Source organism: Triturus cristatus, chromosome 4_1 (assembly GCF_964204655.1).
Source record: "Triturus cristatus chromosome 4_1, aTriCri1.1, whole genome shotgun sequence".
Lineage (NCBI taxonomy): Eukaryota > Metazoa > Chordata > Amphibia > Caudata > Salamandridae > Triturus > Triturus cristatus.
Window position 1 is genome coordinate 1,155,888,511 of NC_140585.1, and position 17,223 is coordinate 1,155,905,733.

The 17,223-nt window shown below is 46.4% G+C and overlaps 1 protein-coding gene across 3 annotated transcripts in view; it reads left to right on the plus strand.

The window, feature by feature from the left end:
• The first annotated feature begins 3,420 nt into the window (after positions 1 to 3,420).
• The window catches only part of ADGRE5 (adhesion G protein-coupled receptor E5), a 181,031-nt gene continuing 167,228 nt past the window's right edge, over positions 3,421 to 17,223 (plus strand). Inside the window, exon 1 of one of the 3 annotated variants that reach the window (XM_085654302.1) lies at positions 3,421 to 3,772. In XM_085654302.1, the coding sequence (XP_085510428.1) occupies positions 3,739 to 3,772 (34 nt within the window). In that variant the 5' untranslated portion in view covers positions 3,421 to 3,738. The remainder of the gene's footprint in view (positions 3,773 to 17,223) is intronic. The other 2 variants (XM_085654303.1, XM_085654301.1) reach the window with 2 other exon arrangements.

A 17,223-nucleotide genomic window follows, 5' to 3' on the forward strand; every position in this document is an offset into this window, starting at 1 on the left:
CATCCACATTTTAAATGTGTTTACATCTAATATTCAGGGATTGTGACGTGTAATATTGCTGCAAATAATCTCTGTGGCACCCTCCTGTTTCGCATATGTGAGGTCCTGTTTTAATCTGAAAGAAACTTTATTTATGGACGCTGTATTAAACATAAACACAAGATTTCTCTGCAAAATGTTTGTAATAGACTCACACAACACCCACATTAAAAATACATTAAAGGAAAACATTATTTTTGAAATTCTGATTAAAAATTATTCAAGGTCACAAGGATAAGACTATCTGCAGGTCAGAGCTGGCTCGATCAGGGGGGCACCATGAAAGGGCGGGGCCCTGGGCCAAAGGCCACGTTGCCCATGCCTTAAAACGACTCTGATTCTAAAAGCAACATGTTATTGTGGAGAGCTCGAAAGTGCTGTCACACCAGCAAGGTGCTCGATGGTGAGTCGCTGGAGGTTACACTTGGATGGTAAGGTTACTAAGGCTGGTGGTATTCAGTCTCTTTCTGGCCTAGTGTTTTTGCAGCATGAAACCTCTTGTTGACAGAAATACATTCTCAATGCACACCCCTTCATTTATATGAGTTAACTCGTTCACTACATCTGTAGTTTCTACAATAGTGCTTCCCAAACTTTTAGAACCACGTCCCGCTTTTTAGCCCAACAAACTTTTGCGACCCACCTAGCTTTAATGGCCATAAGGCAGTTGATTTTTTTAATGTAAGTAAAACATTGTGTGGTAGCGCACTGTCTTTAGAGACAGCACATTTTCAGTTGAAATGGCAATACAGTTTTACTCATAACACTATTGTACACAATGATAATGTGTGAAAATTAGGTTGAAAAATATTTATCATTCGTGCATCACCAAGGAAAAGTGCCTTGATTTGTTTTGATCCTACTATTTGATTCCATCGCACTTCAGAATTACAAAAAAAATGTGCTCCATTTTTTTCTTTCCGAACTGCTGCACGTGTACAGGTCATTTGGTGGCTGGTGGACTTTAAAAGTGGTTGGGCAAAAATCTTAGACCCAAGGGGGATGTGCCTACAAACTCAGTATATGGATTCCATATGTGCATATAGATCCATTTATACTGAGTCTATAAGAAACTGTAAAAAAAAAATACTCGTAGCCATGCAGAGAAACACCTATGTTCATTTATATATACCAAAAACCGTGCACACTTATATAGACATCCAGGCACACCCGCGGGCATCGAGTTCATAGGACAAACTCTTACCCTCTAGACATGCCCCCATTGCACATGACGGATAGTGATCCAACGTGGTTTAGAGTAAGGAGAGCTAGGCGAGCCAACAAATTAATAGAGAGCCAACCCAAGAGCCTTGCTTGCCTCTTAGAGCCCGTACTGGAGAGCCGAGCCCTGAAAATGTTTCCATGTAAAACATACATCACTTAAAATATGATGGAGTCTTCTAAGGTCTAAAAACTGTATTTCCTTAACATGCTGAAGATCTGACATTATTATGACATTTTATCAGTTGCGCTGAAAGATATTTATTAAAAGAGATAGTTTTAAGCGCGATCTTAGAACAATTCCTGAACCCCACCCTGGTGACAATACCATTAGTGGACTAAACAGCAATTCAGTTGTCATGTGCACCCTATATGTGGCCTGAATTTGTATAAATAGAGCAACATTACAAGCTGTTAATTTAAACACAATGCATTTTTGTCCAGCCAGGGCCGGACTGGCCATTGCGGGCACCGTGTGTTTCCCAGGTGGGCCGCCAGGGTGGGAGCCGGTTTTGTTACCGGGGGCCTGCAATATTAGCCTTCTGTAACAAAATCGGCCGAAAACCCCCCTGGCAAACTGCTCAGCCGCACCCCCCCCCCGCACCCCACCCCCACCCCCTGTGGCCTGCCGAGATGTTTACCAGGGCTGGTTTCTGTTCCCAGTCCGGCCCTGTGTGCAGCTCATATTCTGAATTGATGTATTTGAAGGAGAATGGGGGAAATAAAATATTTGCCTAAGATTACACAATTTGGTTAAGGGGAAAGCAGGGAGGAATCCCATATTTTCAGTTTCACTTTGTGCAAATCAGCCAGTAAATGGGTATTTATTTGTCTCTCATAAATATACTATTCGGCAATTAGCAGGAGTAATTGTTCTTATATGCATAGAATGGAAGACAGGGGCCAAAGGTAGTGTGAAGTTGAGGTTTGCAGTGTGAAGCCTCTGTGGACCCAGAGAGTCCGTCCTCTGTGGTGGCTGCTGGCTCAGGCTGGTATTAGGGGTAGGAGGAGGCAGTCCTGGCAGATGTCAGAGTCATACCAGGCAGCAGCGACGGCCTGTATAGGGCGTGTTACCGGGGCGGTGACGTAGGGCAGAGGAGGGGCAGGGTGGGGGGGTTGCAATGTGCGGCATACGGCCGATTGCAGGTAAGTTACAACAAAAAAAAAAACGAATTTCGTTGCGCGCGCAGCATCGCGAAATGCGATGCAGCGCGCGCAACAAAATTTGTTTTCTTTATTTTTTATTATTTTTGTTACACATGCTGTCTGCCCACACACTCTCCGTCAAGCTGCAGGCTCTCTCATACTTACACATTTCATAACTCACACATACCTTCCGTCTCACCTGTGTGCTCCCTTCCTCACATTAACTTTTCTTCAGTCGTGTGTAGTGGCAGCCCCCAATTATCTCTCTCATGCACAGATCTCTGTGAAGCTCCCCAATTTCCAACCATTACTCAGGCCTCACACCCAGCCCCCTCTCTCTTTCTCACACACACACACACACACACACACACACACGTCATGATACACACACGCAAGCAGGGCTGGCTTAATGGCAGTGCTACAGGTGCGGCTGCACTGGGCACTGCCCTGGGGAGGGGGCGCTGACCTCGGTGGGGGGAGGGGTGTTTAAAAATAACTTACAATTTAAAAACACCTTCAGCAGAGTTCCTTGTGCATCCAGTTCTCAGGCAGCATTCAAAATGTCAAGATAACTCTTGTGATTAATGTTCCTGCTAGAGAGTCCAGAGTTTTGTCTGGGGGCAGTTTTGACTCGCTATAAAGTAGCTCAGAGGGTTAACATGCCTGCTGCAAAGCATACCCTGCAGATAACACAACTGTATTTTATATGGATAGCTGAGTGGATTACTGCTTCTGTCACAGAGATCCATTTGTAGCCGCAGTTCATAAAATACAACCCTAATATAGAACAGTGACTATTAGAAACTGTCATATAAGACCTACGTGCTAACTGCATAAAATAGGTTAGGACATTCTGCTTTTTCCACCAGACTCCCATTATCTATTCCTTTGCCCGGGGGTCATGAGGGAATTAGACAAGGTAGAGGGGGGGAATGATTGTCGCACCCAGCGCCAACAGCTCTATGGCCGGCCCTGCGCACACGTCATGAACGTGACGCTCTCCCTCTCCGGTTTCCGCACATTACGGACCGGGGCTCTCTCCTTCCCACACCCACTGTACTTCTCATGCTTTCCAGAGCGGGTCTCTCTCCCTCCTCCTCCACGCCCGCTCCGCTCCCTCAGCTGCCGGCTGGGCGTGAGGTGCAGTCATTCTCTCACAGCACGTGGGGGAGTCTGCCTCCCTGGCCTGGGAGTGTCTGACAGCAGCTACCGCCCTCAGCCGAGGCTGTGCTGCGCTGCCAACCCACAGCCCCTCAGTCTGACAGCGCCACTGCCCAGGAACTATCTGCCATTAGCCGGGATCTGTCCAGAGGGTCTGTCTGTCCAGAGGCAATGATGCACGCGACGCGCTGCCTTCTGATTCTGGGTAAGCAAAGAGATTGTTTTACGCACTTCGCTGTGTTCTCGGAGCTATAACTTTCTGCCTGTTGTGTACACGTCTTCCATCACGCTCCGATGACCCCCGCTTTTCTTCTTACGCTACATGATGTATTTTGCCGCTTCTAGGCGCTGTAAATCAGTTTAAACTCGGGATATAGAGGTGCAAGCAGCTCGAATGTTGTGTTCTTTTTGTGAGCACCCGCGTGGCAGCGCGTTACTCGCTATTAAATAGCTTGTCATTCATTCCTCTTGGTCGGGCTTTCTGATCTCAGTCAGCCCTCTCCGACCCCCCACTGTGCGGTCTGAAATGGATCTGTGTCCAGAGAATCGAAGCCTCTCTCTGTGCGGTCACTCACTCTATTTATAACGCTTCCCTCCCATGGGAAGAGATATCAATAGTGCAGCAGGCACAGTGGCACCGAGGCCCACGGATCTAAGGGTCTCTGGAGTTCAAGGGGCCTTCTGCACACATATTGTGGCTGTATTTCAGCGCCTAATTGGGGTCATTAGGGGTGGTGGTATCTTCAGCTTTCATTAAGGCGCGTGGCAGTCTCCCTACGACACTGCCCCGCCAGTGGCATGGGGATGGGGACCTCGGAAGAGGTTCTCTGCTTTGGGCTGCATGTGGAAATGGGGCATCAGCAGAGTCCGGGGGTGCGGTAGCTCCGTGAGGCCCCGCCCCCCAACAAGCGCACACCGACTGGGCACGGGGGTCTGGTGTCGATGCCACCCTGCCCGCAGATTGGCACTGCTGGCTGTGTTTAACAGATGTAAAATATGCCCTTTTCCCACACACTCTCTGAAAGCCGCCGGCGCTGAAGCTGTAGTGTAATAACCAAAGCCTGTCTCCGGGTGTCTGCTTTCTAGTTACACCGTGCGCAGTCTGTTACCTGCCTCGCTCTTTCAGCGCCCCGAAGCCCACTCCTGGCAGAGCGGCACTACATAAAAATATACAAATAAATAAAAGTCAATGGGTCACACCGGAGAGGGCAGACGAGGTGCCCTCAGGTTTCCTGGGGGGTGAGTCGAGTTATAAGGGATGGCACGAGCTGTGAGGGGTGGGTCTGTCTTGACGTCGCAGGAATCATTTAGAAATCATTCCTCGCAGTGTTATGGGATCTTAGGGGTACGACCGCGGGGGCTCGCCAGGGCTCTGACTTCCCATTCACGAGTGTCCATGTGGGATCGGGGTTTTATATAGACAGGGATGTGTGGGTGGGAGACGCTGCCTTCCGTCTGGGCAACAAAGAGGCCTTTGTCTCCGACGGGGACATCTCTGGTTGTAGGGGCAGAGCAGTTCCCCAGAATGGATGGGGCCTCATCTGTGCAAGAACAGCACAAGGCATTTCAATTACTGGGAATGGCTGATGTTTGAAAGCACAAGGGATTTAACGTGACATCGAGGGGGCGATAAACGGGCGGGTCATTCTTAAATAGGGGAAGATGTGGCTGGTTCCCCGACACTGGAGTCATCAAGTTCTGACCCCCCCCCCTCCCCTCCCCCCCCCTCCTCCCCCCCTCCTCCCTTGGTTGTAAATGGGCAGCCTACGGGCCAGATTTCCACAAAAGATGCCCTGTAGCACTGGCTGACAGTAAATCACCCTTTGGCCAGTGGGAGGGGATAGTCTTAATGACATTCAGCCTTTCAACTACGGATGATAACATAAGGTCCGCGGAGTGTGTCCCGCCCGCGCTGAAACTAGGCAGACCGAGGGGGCTCAGGCTCGATGAGTTAAAGCGGTCTGCCCAAGATCACACATTGTTTATATAAGCGGAAGACAAAGTAAGATACACTTTGGTTTTGAGTCCGGCTGACACAAGACCACATTTTCCCCACAGTTCATTTTTTATTTTAAAGTGTCATAAAGGTGGCGGCAAGTCCTAAATGCAGAATGTGTGTGGTAAGGGCATGGTTGTACGTGATCTTGGCGAAAAAGAACTCAGTGCCCAATGCACGCTTGGATGGTTCTGATTTCTCAGTCTGCGGGAAACTCCACTTGGGGTGTCGGAAGCAGTGAGTGAGGTCGGAGGGGGGAGGGAGGGGCTGGGCAATGCGTTCCTCTAAACCACGTGTGGCTCCTTTAATCCGAAACCCTAGGGGACGCCCCCGAGCATTGCATCTCCAGAAATCAACGAGTCGCAATGCGCTTTCTATGCGGGGTGCCCTTTCTACATTGCTCAGTGGGCCAAGGCGCCGGCTGCAGTAATCAGTGTGCAGTTCACAGGGTTGAATGGTGTGGGGTCATCTCATTCTTTCATCTGCCCGAGGCCGATAATAAGTGCATCGCTGAGCAGGGTAACAGCCTGAATGCCACATGAGACTGCAGCAGCATTCCTACGGACCATCGCCATGCACAGAGGACAGCCCGGTCCTGCTCGACTATCCTAATTGTGCCGCACTTTCTCACACAAGCGCTTCGAAGTAGCTGCTAATCGCTCTAGAAAAACTAAATCTAGCACTGCCACTGAACTATTGGCAGGACCACTCAGACTATGCGATTCCGCAGCCATGGCTTTTGTTTTGTGCATAATTAGGGATTTGCCACATTTGCCACATAATCCACAATCTGCTGCATAATCTGCAGATTTTAACAAAGAAAATTTTTCTAGCTCAAACGGATCAAAAGTTACAAAAAACGTGTGGAAGTGTGTTGGCACGATTTGGAAGACCATTCCCAAGGTTAACTGGTCACCTTTCAGTTGCGTATTTATGTATTTGGTTCGTTAAACTGGTACTAATGAGGTGGTCTTCGCCCAGACAGTATTGCCATGTGTACAAATGGCAAAATAATGAAGTAATAGTATCAAAAATGTACCTTATTATGCCGCATAATTTATTCAACTCTGCCGCATAATTTTAGTAGCCCTGCCTATTGGGGGCAAGACTATTAGGTGCTAAAGTAAGCCAAGTTATCATTGTTTTACTCCGACTGGTGGCGACTTCTGGGCTCCCAGTTCCTGCGAGCCCTCTGTTGCCTACAAGCTGTGTAGTAATAACACCTCATCAAGGTGCCACGAGTCTATCCCGGAAAGGGAGTGTGCTAAATGTTTTTATTATTGCTTTACATTTTCCCTAACGGGTTTAATAATCGTCAGAGGGTGTTACCATAGACAGAGACAATACAACTTCACATGGAAGTCATGGTGTAGATAGATGAGTTGTTGACCGGTTGCCATATAATAATAAACAATGTTTTATCCGGGTCTTTACTTGACAACGGAGCATCGAGTGACAGAACACAAAATAATGGGCTATCCCTGCAGGAGATGTGGAGAGTATGTAGCCTAATGTCTAGAGCGGTCGACCTCGGAGCTGGGGAACGGGGTTCTGTCTTGGCAGGGACGCTCAACATCCTGTGATTCTGGGCAAATCACTTACACAAAATGAATGTGTCCGTCTGTAACACAACTGGTGCTCATGTAAAGCGCTCTGATACCTTCGGGTCTAGTTTGCGCAATATAAAACTCAAAAACAAAAAAGAATGTCATGGGGTCCCTGATTCTCCCACTATCTTCCAATTATTAATTGGCCTTGGTCTTACATGGCCGCTACCTTTAAGGTTTTTGGGCCCTGTGAAGAGTAGGGCCCCCGCCTAGGCTGCAGGGAGCTGGGATGCGCCTCTGAATATAGCTATAGAATCAATATATTGGCTTCGTTTGGGGGCACATCAGAATGGGCATTATTGAATCAGCATTACACACCAGGGATCTGGGGAGAGGAGCCTGAGTTCATATTAACACTGGGGCTGCCTGGAGCCAGACAGTATCAAGGGAAAGGTGCATAAAGGTGGGTACGGCTTGGAAGGAGCCACCCAACTAAGAGATCTACGTAGCTCTTAATTTGTGCACACAGATCGAAGGATACCATACCCCCAACAGTCAAGGAATGGTTGAAGACATTGGACCATTGCATGGGTTTAGATAAACCAGTATATACAGACTGGGCATGTCTCAGGAAATGTACACAAATTTGGCAAGCGTGGGCGGACTACTAGGGAATTTGTCTAGAAACAATTGACTCACCTAAACGGTTGGACTTCCGGGGTCAAAAGTCACGGATGCCGGAGGCAACTCTTTGAACCGAGACAGGGCGATCCACCACTGCTGGGTGAGGAGTGAGAGGCGGGAGGGATGGGGATCAAGGCTGGATGACTGTTCTTTGCTATTATTGTTTGGTAAATTGTTCAATGACCTGATCCAAATAACTTCAGTAAATTGTGCTGTAAAAAAATGTACCAATGCCTGTTAGCAGGACCTAATAAATGAGTGGCAACAATAATTTTTTGTGATTATTAGAATTTTCAAAATATTTTATTCCTGAAAATATGAGACTGTGAATTAAACATTACTAAGGGCTGTGGGGGAGGTAGTGATCTACAGAGTGTCTCAATCATCCAAATAAGCCACTTTCCCCTGCAGTCTGTCTCTGTCAGACACTTACAGCCTTTGTCTACCTACATCTTTCTGAAATCTGCATATCTCACACATCATCTCTTTCCTCTTCAGCGCTGTCTTTGAAATCTCCTTCTGTATGTAGTTCCTTTCATCTCCTCATTTCAACATTCTCCAATACACCACCCACCCACTCATAAGCACTGCATATCCATGCCCTTCGGCGCTTTCCAGTTCCAATACCCGAGCACCTCCTTAGCACACATTACCGAAAATTCAAATTGGCACATATATGATCATCGATCCGTGCTCTCTGCAGAGAGGCCAAGGATGGGATGTGCATGTAGTCTGAACACCTTATGACCCACTGACAGGAACTGCGAGAAACTCGCACCCCCCCCCCCCTCTAGCCGCAGTTCTCAATCGTGCCCGTCATAAATGCCCACCCACTAGATGAACTCACCCAGACACGTGGAGGCGTCTCAGGTCACAGTGTGCACTATATGAGTCATAGGTCGCATAAAGCAAAATACAGAAACACATCTGGAAAAGTAAATATTCTTTGGGTAGGTAAGATGATGATGCAAAATGTGAGATGTAAACGGGGCTGCACCGCTGGCATGGATTGCCGTATGGGTTTTACAGTCACTGATGTGGAATTTGTCAGCGTTTTGCCAGTAATGGTAGCGATATAGGTTTAGGGCCCCTTTTTAAAGTCAATGTTTAATTCCTGACGGTTCTGAGGAGGAGCGGAGGGCCCACTCAAAGCCCTCGAACCTGCAGCGCACTGCAGTTTGTCCTCCTCTGAGATGAGTCAGTGCAGGAGTGACACGAATGTATTTTCAGGTGTGACAGGTCCTTGGGGGGCACTTTGATGGGGGCCGTTTGTGCCGCAGGGGAGGCAATATGAAGGGGTGTCGCTTAGTTTAGTCTGAAGAGGCACAGCGCCTGGGGAGCTTGCCTGGGTCCTTTCTTGGAGGATGAATGGTTTGATGGTTTTGCTTGGTCCCAGGGGGAATGGGTACCTTTTGCCATGGTTTTTAGGTGTCACATAAGTTTTTTTTTCTGACCAGTGCTATATGTTGTCATTTATCTGGGCCTTGATGCTTCTGCTGTGTTGCTTGGGAGCTTGCCCATTAGCCCTCGGATTTATTGACATGTTCACCATGAGCCATTTATTTAAGGTTAGGGTATGCGCACCCCACAGTCACCATTCCACTGCTACATTGCTCCACATTAGTTTTATTAAAAGGTAGGAGAGAGAACACCTTAGAATATATTTTCACCAACACTGTAGGCAGTGCCAGTGGAATTATGCAGCAGGGGAGGGCCTTATTATGGGGCCCATATTATGCTGCAGGGTTGTGCAAATTATGCGGCAAGAAAAGGCAAATTGCAGCACCTTTTGTGATAGTATTACTTCATTATTTGGTCATTGTTACGTTTCTTAACACTGTCTGGGCATTGGTTGCACTTCATTAGTACCAGTTTCGCTCCCAAATATAGCAATAAGCAAAAGTAAGGTGACCAGTCAAGCTTTGCAAATGGCCGTCCGCTGCGCTGCAACATGCGTTACTGCGTTTTTAGTAACTTTTGAATCGTTTGAGCTAGAAACTATTTTGTTTGTTAAAATCAGCAGATTATGTAGCAGATGATGGATGATGCGGCAAATGTGGCAAATCTATAATTATGCAGCAAATGTTGCAGCTGCACAATCGCAAAACTCCAATGGCCCTAACTATGGGCGAACCCCCGTATTATATATGCATTCATGTATATAGGGCAATGTCTTGCTGACCATGAACCTGACGAGTTCAGACTTCAAGGCGCTGTGCATAAGCAATGGGCTAGCACTTTCTGGCAAGCAGTTTAATAAAAAATTGGGTACAGTAACCTGAAAACGTGAACATCTGACCAGTCCAGTGGCTTGGGTTCTGGTATATCAGGCCAAAACACGTAGGCGCTTTGCTTAAATGGTTAATGTGCCTGTTTTGGCGAATGTACCCACCCTCATCATCAAGGTGGCACTCCCAGAAGCGTTCGGGGCGGACTTTGCTCTCCAGGTACATCGCATTGATGTCACTTCCTGGAGCTGCGCCTGTTTCTACTTGACTGTTGGCATCCAGACAATCTCTTGAGCAACCAGGAAATGTGAAAGGGCATCAGACAGAGAGATCAAAATCTCTCCTTGGAGCTCTCTTCACAGACGCCAAGTGCAAGTGCTTTAAGTCTTGGTTATGTGGCTGCAAGACTTGACTTATTGCCGGGATCAGTTATGCTGTTATGCTGAGGAGTTGCCAATGACCTCCCGACCCAATGATATTTGGTCCCCGCTCACGACCTATTTACTGTCTGTGGCCAACATTTAACGTGCTATTCCTCTGGATAATGTTATGTACCTTCCTTCTCTCAATGTAACTGCTCCTGTTAGCTCGGGATATTTGATTTCCCATACTTTGTGCATGCTCCTCGCCTACGTCCATTGTAACTTGTATTATGATACTCTATACTGCTGCCTCGCTTGCACTGACTGATGTACCACCTTGTGTTGCGTTATTGATGTTCATGCTTGTTTACAAAACTCAATAAACAAAATAAAAAAAATAAAAAAATTAAAAAAAAAGTCTTGGTTATGTGGGTGAAGTGGGCGCAGCTTGAAAGGTTGTGCAAAGTGCTCGCCTGCGGGGCACTCCAGAGAGTTAAACGATTGCAGCAGAGACGTGCAGTGAACCGAAGGTTATTGGTCCGAAATCTAGAAAGGCCGGCTCCGCACTTGCGTCGTTCTGATTTCGATGACTTGAGTACTCTTATTTTGGTCAGTAGTTACACCTTAAAGGTATTGTGCTTAGAAACAGCAGTGGTGTGCTATGAAGTGCTATGTAAACAAACAAGTTATTATCAAGTAGTGTGTAAGGATTGTGACATAAGGTGGTGTGATCTACTTAGACATGAGATGATTACTATTAAGGCCGGTGCCTCAGAAGGTCCTAAGGGACTAGGGCAGAATCAGGGGCATGGTAGGACTCTGGCTTCTCTGGATTTTGAGTAGGAGTGGGCGGAATTTGCGTATTCGCGCTACGCATTGCTCTGCGAAACAGTAAAAAATCTCCGCAAGCACGCAGGAATTGCGCGAGCATGCGGAATTGCTTGTTCACAATGCTTTTTTCCTGTTCGCGAACGCTGTTTGCGTGCTCGGGGGGAAATATCTCGCAAACACGCATTTTGAGAACGCGAACAAGCAAAAAATTCCGCGAAGCTGCGGAACGCAGAATTTTGGGCAATTCCGCGGAACTCAAAATTACCCAAATTCTGCAAATTCCGCAAGCGGTACGGAATTTACCGCCCAGGCCTAATTTTGAGTCATCAGGCTCGTTGAGTAGTCTCCCAACATACAAAGAAGGCATCAGTGTCTGACAGCTGATGTCTTGTCGTGGGGGCATTCCCAATGGAACCTTGGACACACAGGGAAATCAGTCTTTGCTGAGGTCTTGACACCAGCCTTTGCTCGCACACTTTAAGGCTGACCTCCGCCTGCGGCCCAGGTTAATATGTGATTTGAACCCATTGCCGCTTGCTAAAGGCCTCCATTAATGCTCACTTTTGTTGTCGAAGGTAATTCTTGGCTTATAGAGGCACCCATCTCAAACACTGCCACTGCCATACGATGGGCTATTCTTAACATGATAGGGAGCTGTGACAAAATACGGAAACTGGCACACTGCAAGTAATATTTGGCATATCCGGCACCAGCATACTGGATGTGATTCTTGGCATGCAGGAGGACAGCTGTGCAACAAAGGAGGACGACAACCCTAGCAAAATGCTGGCCCTAACACACCAGAGGTACATTTTGACGTGGAGGGGACTCATGGTATATAGATAACTTTAATTGCAAGTTTCTGGGACTGGCATATTGTTTGTAATTGCTGGCATAAAAGGCACCATTGGCATATAGGTGCACTTATGACAAAATGCTGTCCCTGGCACAATGAAGGTCCATTTTGGCGTATAAGGGCACCCTTAGCACATTTTGAAAAATAGGGAATCAACTACCTGGGGGCGTCAAGTTTCGTTGACTTGGCCGATCATGAACGGAAATGTGAAAAGTTTGCTCTAAAGTGCACTATTTGGCTGCATTTTTTCAAATCAATCAATCAGAGCATTTATAAAGCGCACTACTCACCCGCGAGGGTCTCAAGGCGCTGGTTCTCAAAAGGTTCTCAAGGGGAGAACCTCCCCCGAAGCACCCAGAAGAGATCTCTCTCATTTACTTCACGCGGCACAGTTTGGGGCAAGTATTGTATCCTACCCCACCCCTTTCAGAGATCACATCTGCATCCTAGTGCGGGTCTATACAAAAGAGGCATTTGTCTTGTGTTTTTATGGTAATCACACAGTTATTATGGAACTTTAGGGATGTCAATTCTGGTGATATCATCTGGGTTAAGGTCAGTCAACATCACTGTGTGGGAACATTTAGAATCAAAAGGGATAAAACAGTGGGACTGTGTAGCCACCAGGCCTGCGGCGGCGTGGTGGCCGCCTGGGAAAAGCGAGCAGCATGCGATAAAAATCTTTTAAAAACAGCACATTATGTTTATCAGGGGGTCATGTTAGGTAAATAAAACGTGCCTGTCTCAGTGCAAATAGCTGATGTGCTTATTAGCGGAAATAATTCTTTCAGTGTGTCACTGTTGTACAGACTGACTCTCAGTTCCCCAATCCGTTGATTTAGGACAGTTATTTCATGTCACAGGTCATAACTTGGGACCTGCTGTCAAATTGTAGTCTCCAAGCGCTCTTCTGTGCCAACAGCTCCCGCCCTACACATGGGCATCGCCCCACATGTGATACCCTTCAGGTGGCAGGGGTGCGCTACTTGCAGTGGCCGTTGTCCAGTGTTCTCCAAAATATGTAATGCTGCGCCCCCCCCCCCCCCATGTAAACACCCCAACCCCCAGGAAACAAAAAAATGGTCTCACAATTATTCTATAAAAATTGGCAGGTCTGAACAGATTTACCAATTCAAACATTACAGTTATGTTCAGTTATCTTTTTTTAAAAATACAACCAAATATATGATTGCCAATTCACTATTGGCCAGGGCTCCTTAAAAGTATCAAAGTATCCACAATGATCCTTCATCAGAAATGAGGGAGAGGGATTTTGAGGACTATTTGGAGCCCTCACTCCCTCCCACACACTGACACCTGCTCCCACCCAGGACACGGGGACAAAGGACATTACTGATGGCCCATTAAAGATTGGCTCACTGCCACCCTGCTTTCTTTCACTAAAAACACTGAACTGTGTTCAGCATGATGTTTGTCTCTGTTTCCCAGGGGCTTGATAAATACTCCTCTTGGCAGAGCCCGGTGCCTCCCCTGAGATCAATTTATGCCCCCCATGGAGCGGGGGGGGGGCTGCCCCTTCAATTTGAGGACCGCTGTTTTGCTGCACTGAAGGCATGCCAGTGCAATAACTCCACGGTTTCATAAATCCTGACTCTATACTGTGACTTCCATATAAATTCTTCAATAGTCTGAAAAGGGGACATTCTGGGGAGGGTAAATGCAAGCCAGCTGTCGCCCTTTCCCAGCTCTGAAAGCTTAAGGACAGGATTGTGGTGGCCAACAAAAGCACGCTAAGGGTGATGGTCTGCCGGTCAGATTTATGGCAGAAACATAGGCTGGAATCACATTAGGATTCACTATCGGTGGCAGTGCTTAATTTGTAAAAAACATAAGTGCCAGGGCCCTCGTCAGGGTGTCACCGCAGCTTGAAAAACCCACTGCCACTGTCAGCGCTGCCAATGACAGTACCTACACAACTACTAATCATCACACTGCTACAAGTGTAGACTGTTCGAGGCCCCCAAAGCTATATTAATGGCTTGGCGAACAGGTATTAGTTGTTTTTAATGCATACTGAATGAATAGTGTTGTTATTCTCATCTCTAAATTACACAAACAGTACCACCATGTGGCAGCTGTCATAAGTGCCGGTGCTGACAAATAAGTGCTGGTGCCGAGCACCGGTATCCACCGGCTCAAATTAGGCACTGATCAGCCGACCACTCTGAGCAGTCACACACAGCACCGTGTTGACCTGACATCAGCCTCTGACCATTCACTAAAAGAAGCTCCAGCGTTTGGTGGGATTCTGGTCTGACCAGCAAGTAGCTTCAACCATAACATATGTATTTGTAAAGAGCACATTCACCCATAGGTATCTTGGAGCTGAATAACAGATGTTTATTGCTACCCAACTCAACAGTACTCATTTTATCGGCCTCAGAAGGATGAAAGACTGAGTGGAATTGCCGGGATTTGAACCTGTGACCATGAGGTGGAACACAGGCCCCTAAAGTGGATGTATTAGTCCACTAAGCCACCAGGCCCGGCTTTTTTGTCTGATGTAAACAAAATAAGAAGCAACGGTGTTTAAGTATGGTGTAAGCCAAGGCCTTTTGATTTTATCCAAATTATATGTCCACTATACCTGCAGGGACTTTCAGCCAACCATCCTCATTCATTGGTTTGCTGTGTCGTTCACGTTTTTCTTCTGTCCACTACAGCATACGGCATAGGGCAGTGGGGCAGTCCACTTAAGCCACTGGCTAACCTCATTGTGAGTGATAGCATTCTGCTTTTTCACACGGAGCCTATCCGCACACTAAATAGTTTAATTCATGGCCAGGCCTGCTATGGCAATGTGTGCCTTTTGAAACCATAACAAAATTGCTTAAGCCATTGTTTTTTGTATTGGCAAGGACATAGCAGTTGGCTCAAAAATAAAGTTTTGCAAAACCCACAACAAAACAGGCATTGACAAAGCCAAAAGTCCAGTCCTATGGGCTTTGCGACTTTTGCTGAAGGTTCCTCAAAGTCATGCTGGGGCTGGTTGACCATAAGCAGGGCCACTGGAATTATGTGATTGTGCAGTCAGATTTGAACAATGTTTTTTTTTTCTAGTTCAAACAGTTCAAAAGTTACTCGAAATACACCAACACGTGTTGCTGCGCAGTGGAACACCCTTTGCAAAGCTGGGCTTATGACCTTTCTCTTGCTTATTGCTATGTTTGGATGTTAAACTGGTACTAATGAGGTGCAAACAATGCCGAGACAATGTTACTAAGTTTAAAAATAATTAAATAATGAAGTAATATGAATACACAATGTGCCGCATTATGCCGCATAATTTGCCTTTTCTTGCTGCATGATCCACTCACCCCTGCCGCATAATTTGGTCCTCTCCTGCCGCATAATTCCAGTGGCCTTGACCATAAGTGTCTGTGTCACCAGTGCATGTTGTTTCACCTCTTGATTGGCCACATTTTTAAAAGCTAATATGTAAAGGCGTGTGTAGTCATGCTTCCATTCGACTGAAATGATAGGATTGAAATTTTAGATTACAATGGTTGGCAAAAGGAAAGGCCAGGACTGGAACTATGGAGCCCTATGGTCAACGAAAGGTTTGATCCTTAGTCTTCCCTTCTTTTCAATGTCTGCAGCAAGCCTCTCTTATCCACATTAATGCTTCCTGCACAGTCAAAGACCCTTGCAAAGCACACATGCACAGTCAAATAAGTGTGATCCACAGACAGTGGTTGAAGTGGGTGAGATCTATTGGGAAAGAGGTTCTCAATCTTTTTTAAATTTTTCAAAAACAGTTTCTTACTTTTTTTTGTTAAAAGAACATGTTCGTGAATGGTGAAAAGTATGGACGTCAACACCAGATAGATTTTCCTATGTTGACGGTCTTGATTCAGCCAAGTGTTGTTTACGCTTGTAGTGCTCAATTCAAGAGAACTCCCATTCACTCACCAATTTATCCACTGCGATGTCTGTAAAAAGGCAGGAGACTTCTTTGGAAATTATAGTGCGTTATTAAAGTGTGAATTATGGCTGATGGTCAGGACCCTACTCTGGACATGTACACAAGTCATCAGCCAATGGAGGGTGATTGGTGCAATGACATCTGTAAACTTCTACATAGGATCCTTCAGTTCTGCAGCAATATCATCAATTGAGCCAATGGCATAGGAGCCGCTCACCTTTGTTTTCTCCCATCATCTGACGACACGCGTTTGCCAGCTTGACCTCGTAATATAACCAAAACTTTGCAAACCCATTTCTACAAAATGCCTGCCATTCACACACACCACCAAATATTGCTTTCTACAGAGAGGAGCAGATCTGCTAAAAGGCATGGAAGTCATTGTCTGAGAAGCCTGAGTTTCATAGAAAGTGGGGCAGAGAAGGTGAGAAGCGGTGGGTGAAGGACCTCAATCATACATCTTGGAACTCTGGAATATTTTTGGCTTCTAGAATTGTCCTTGTGAGAAGTTGGCCTGATGTATGATGTCACTAGTTATAGTGTACACCTTATATCAGTCCAAATACCCTTATGGTGATTGGTTGTAAAGTCAACCTTATAGACCAGCTATCCTAGTGGTAGCATGGACAAGAGCATGGACAAGAGCAGTCTTAGGCTAAACTCTGAATGGCATGTGAAGCCAGCTGTGATACCATATATAATCCCTTGAATACCAAATGAAAGGACACCATAACAGATATATATATAAAATAAAGTGTATTTATTCTAAGCAAACCCTCAGCACTCTTTATGAGATTAGAGGTAAGTACAACACAGTCTTATTTATGCATACATTAAGTCACACAGGTAAGTAATACAGTTAGGCCCTAGGGGCCACGCAAACCATATACTAAGTAAGTGGTATAAGAACCACTGTCACGGAAATAGAATAGGCCTAGGCCTAGGGAATCGCTGGGGCTACACTACACTAGCGTTAGTTAGGAAGTGGGAGGCCCACGGGATTCGTGTGCAGAGTGGAAACACTCACGCGTAATGCGTAAAAGTCATTAGCAATAGTACAGTTTAAGAAACGGTAGATTTAGGACACTTCCGGAGTAGCTAGGAAGTTGAGACTTGAAAACTAGACACTAGGATAGTCACTATCCTGATGAGCACCGGAGTACCCAAGTTACCTAGCCCACAGGCTGCGGGTGCATAGGGGTGAAG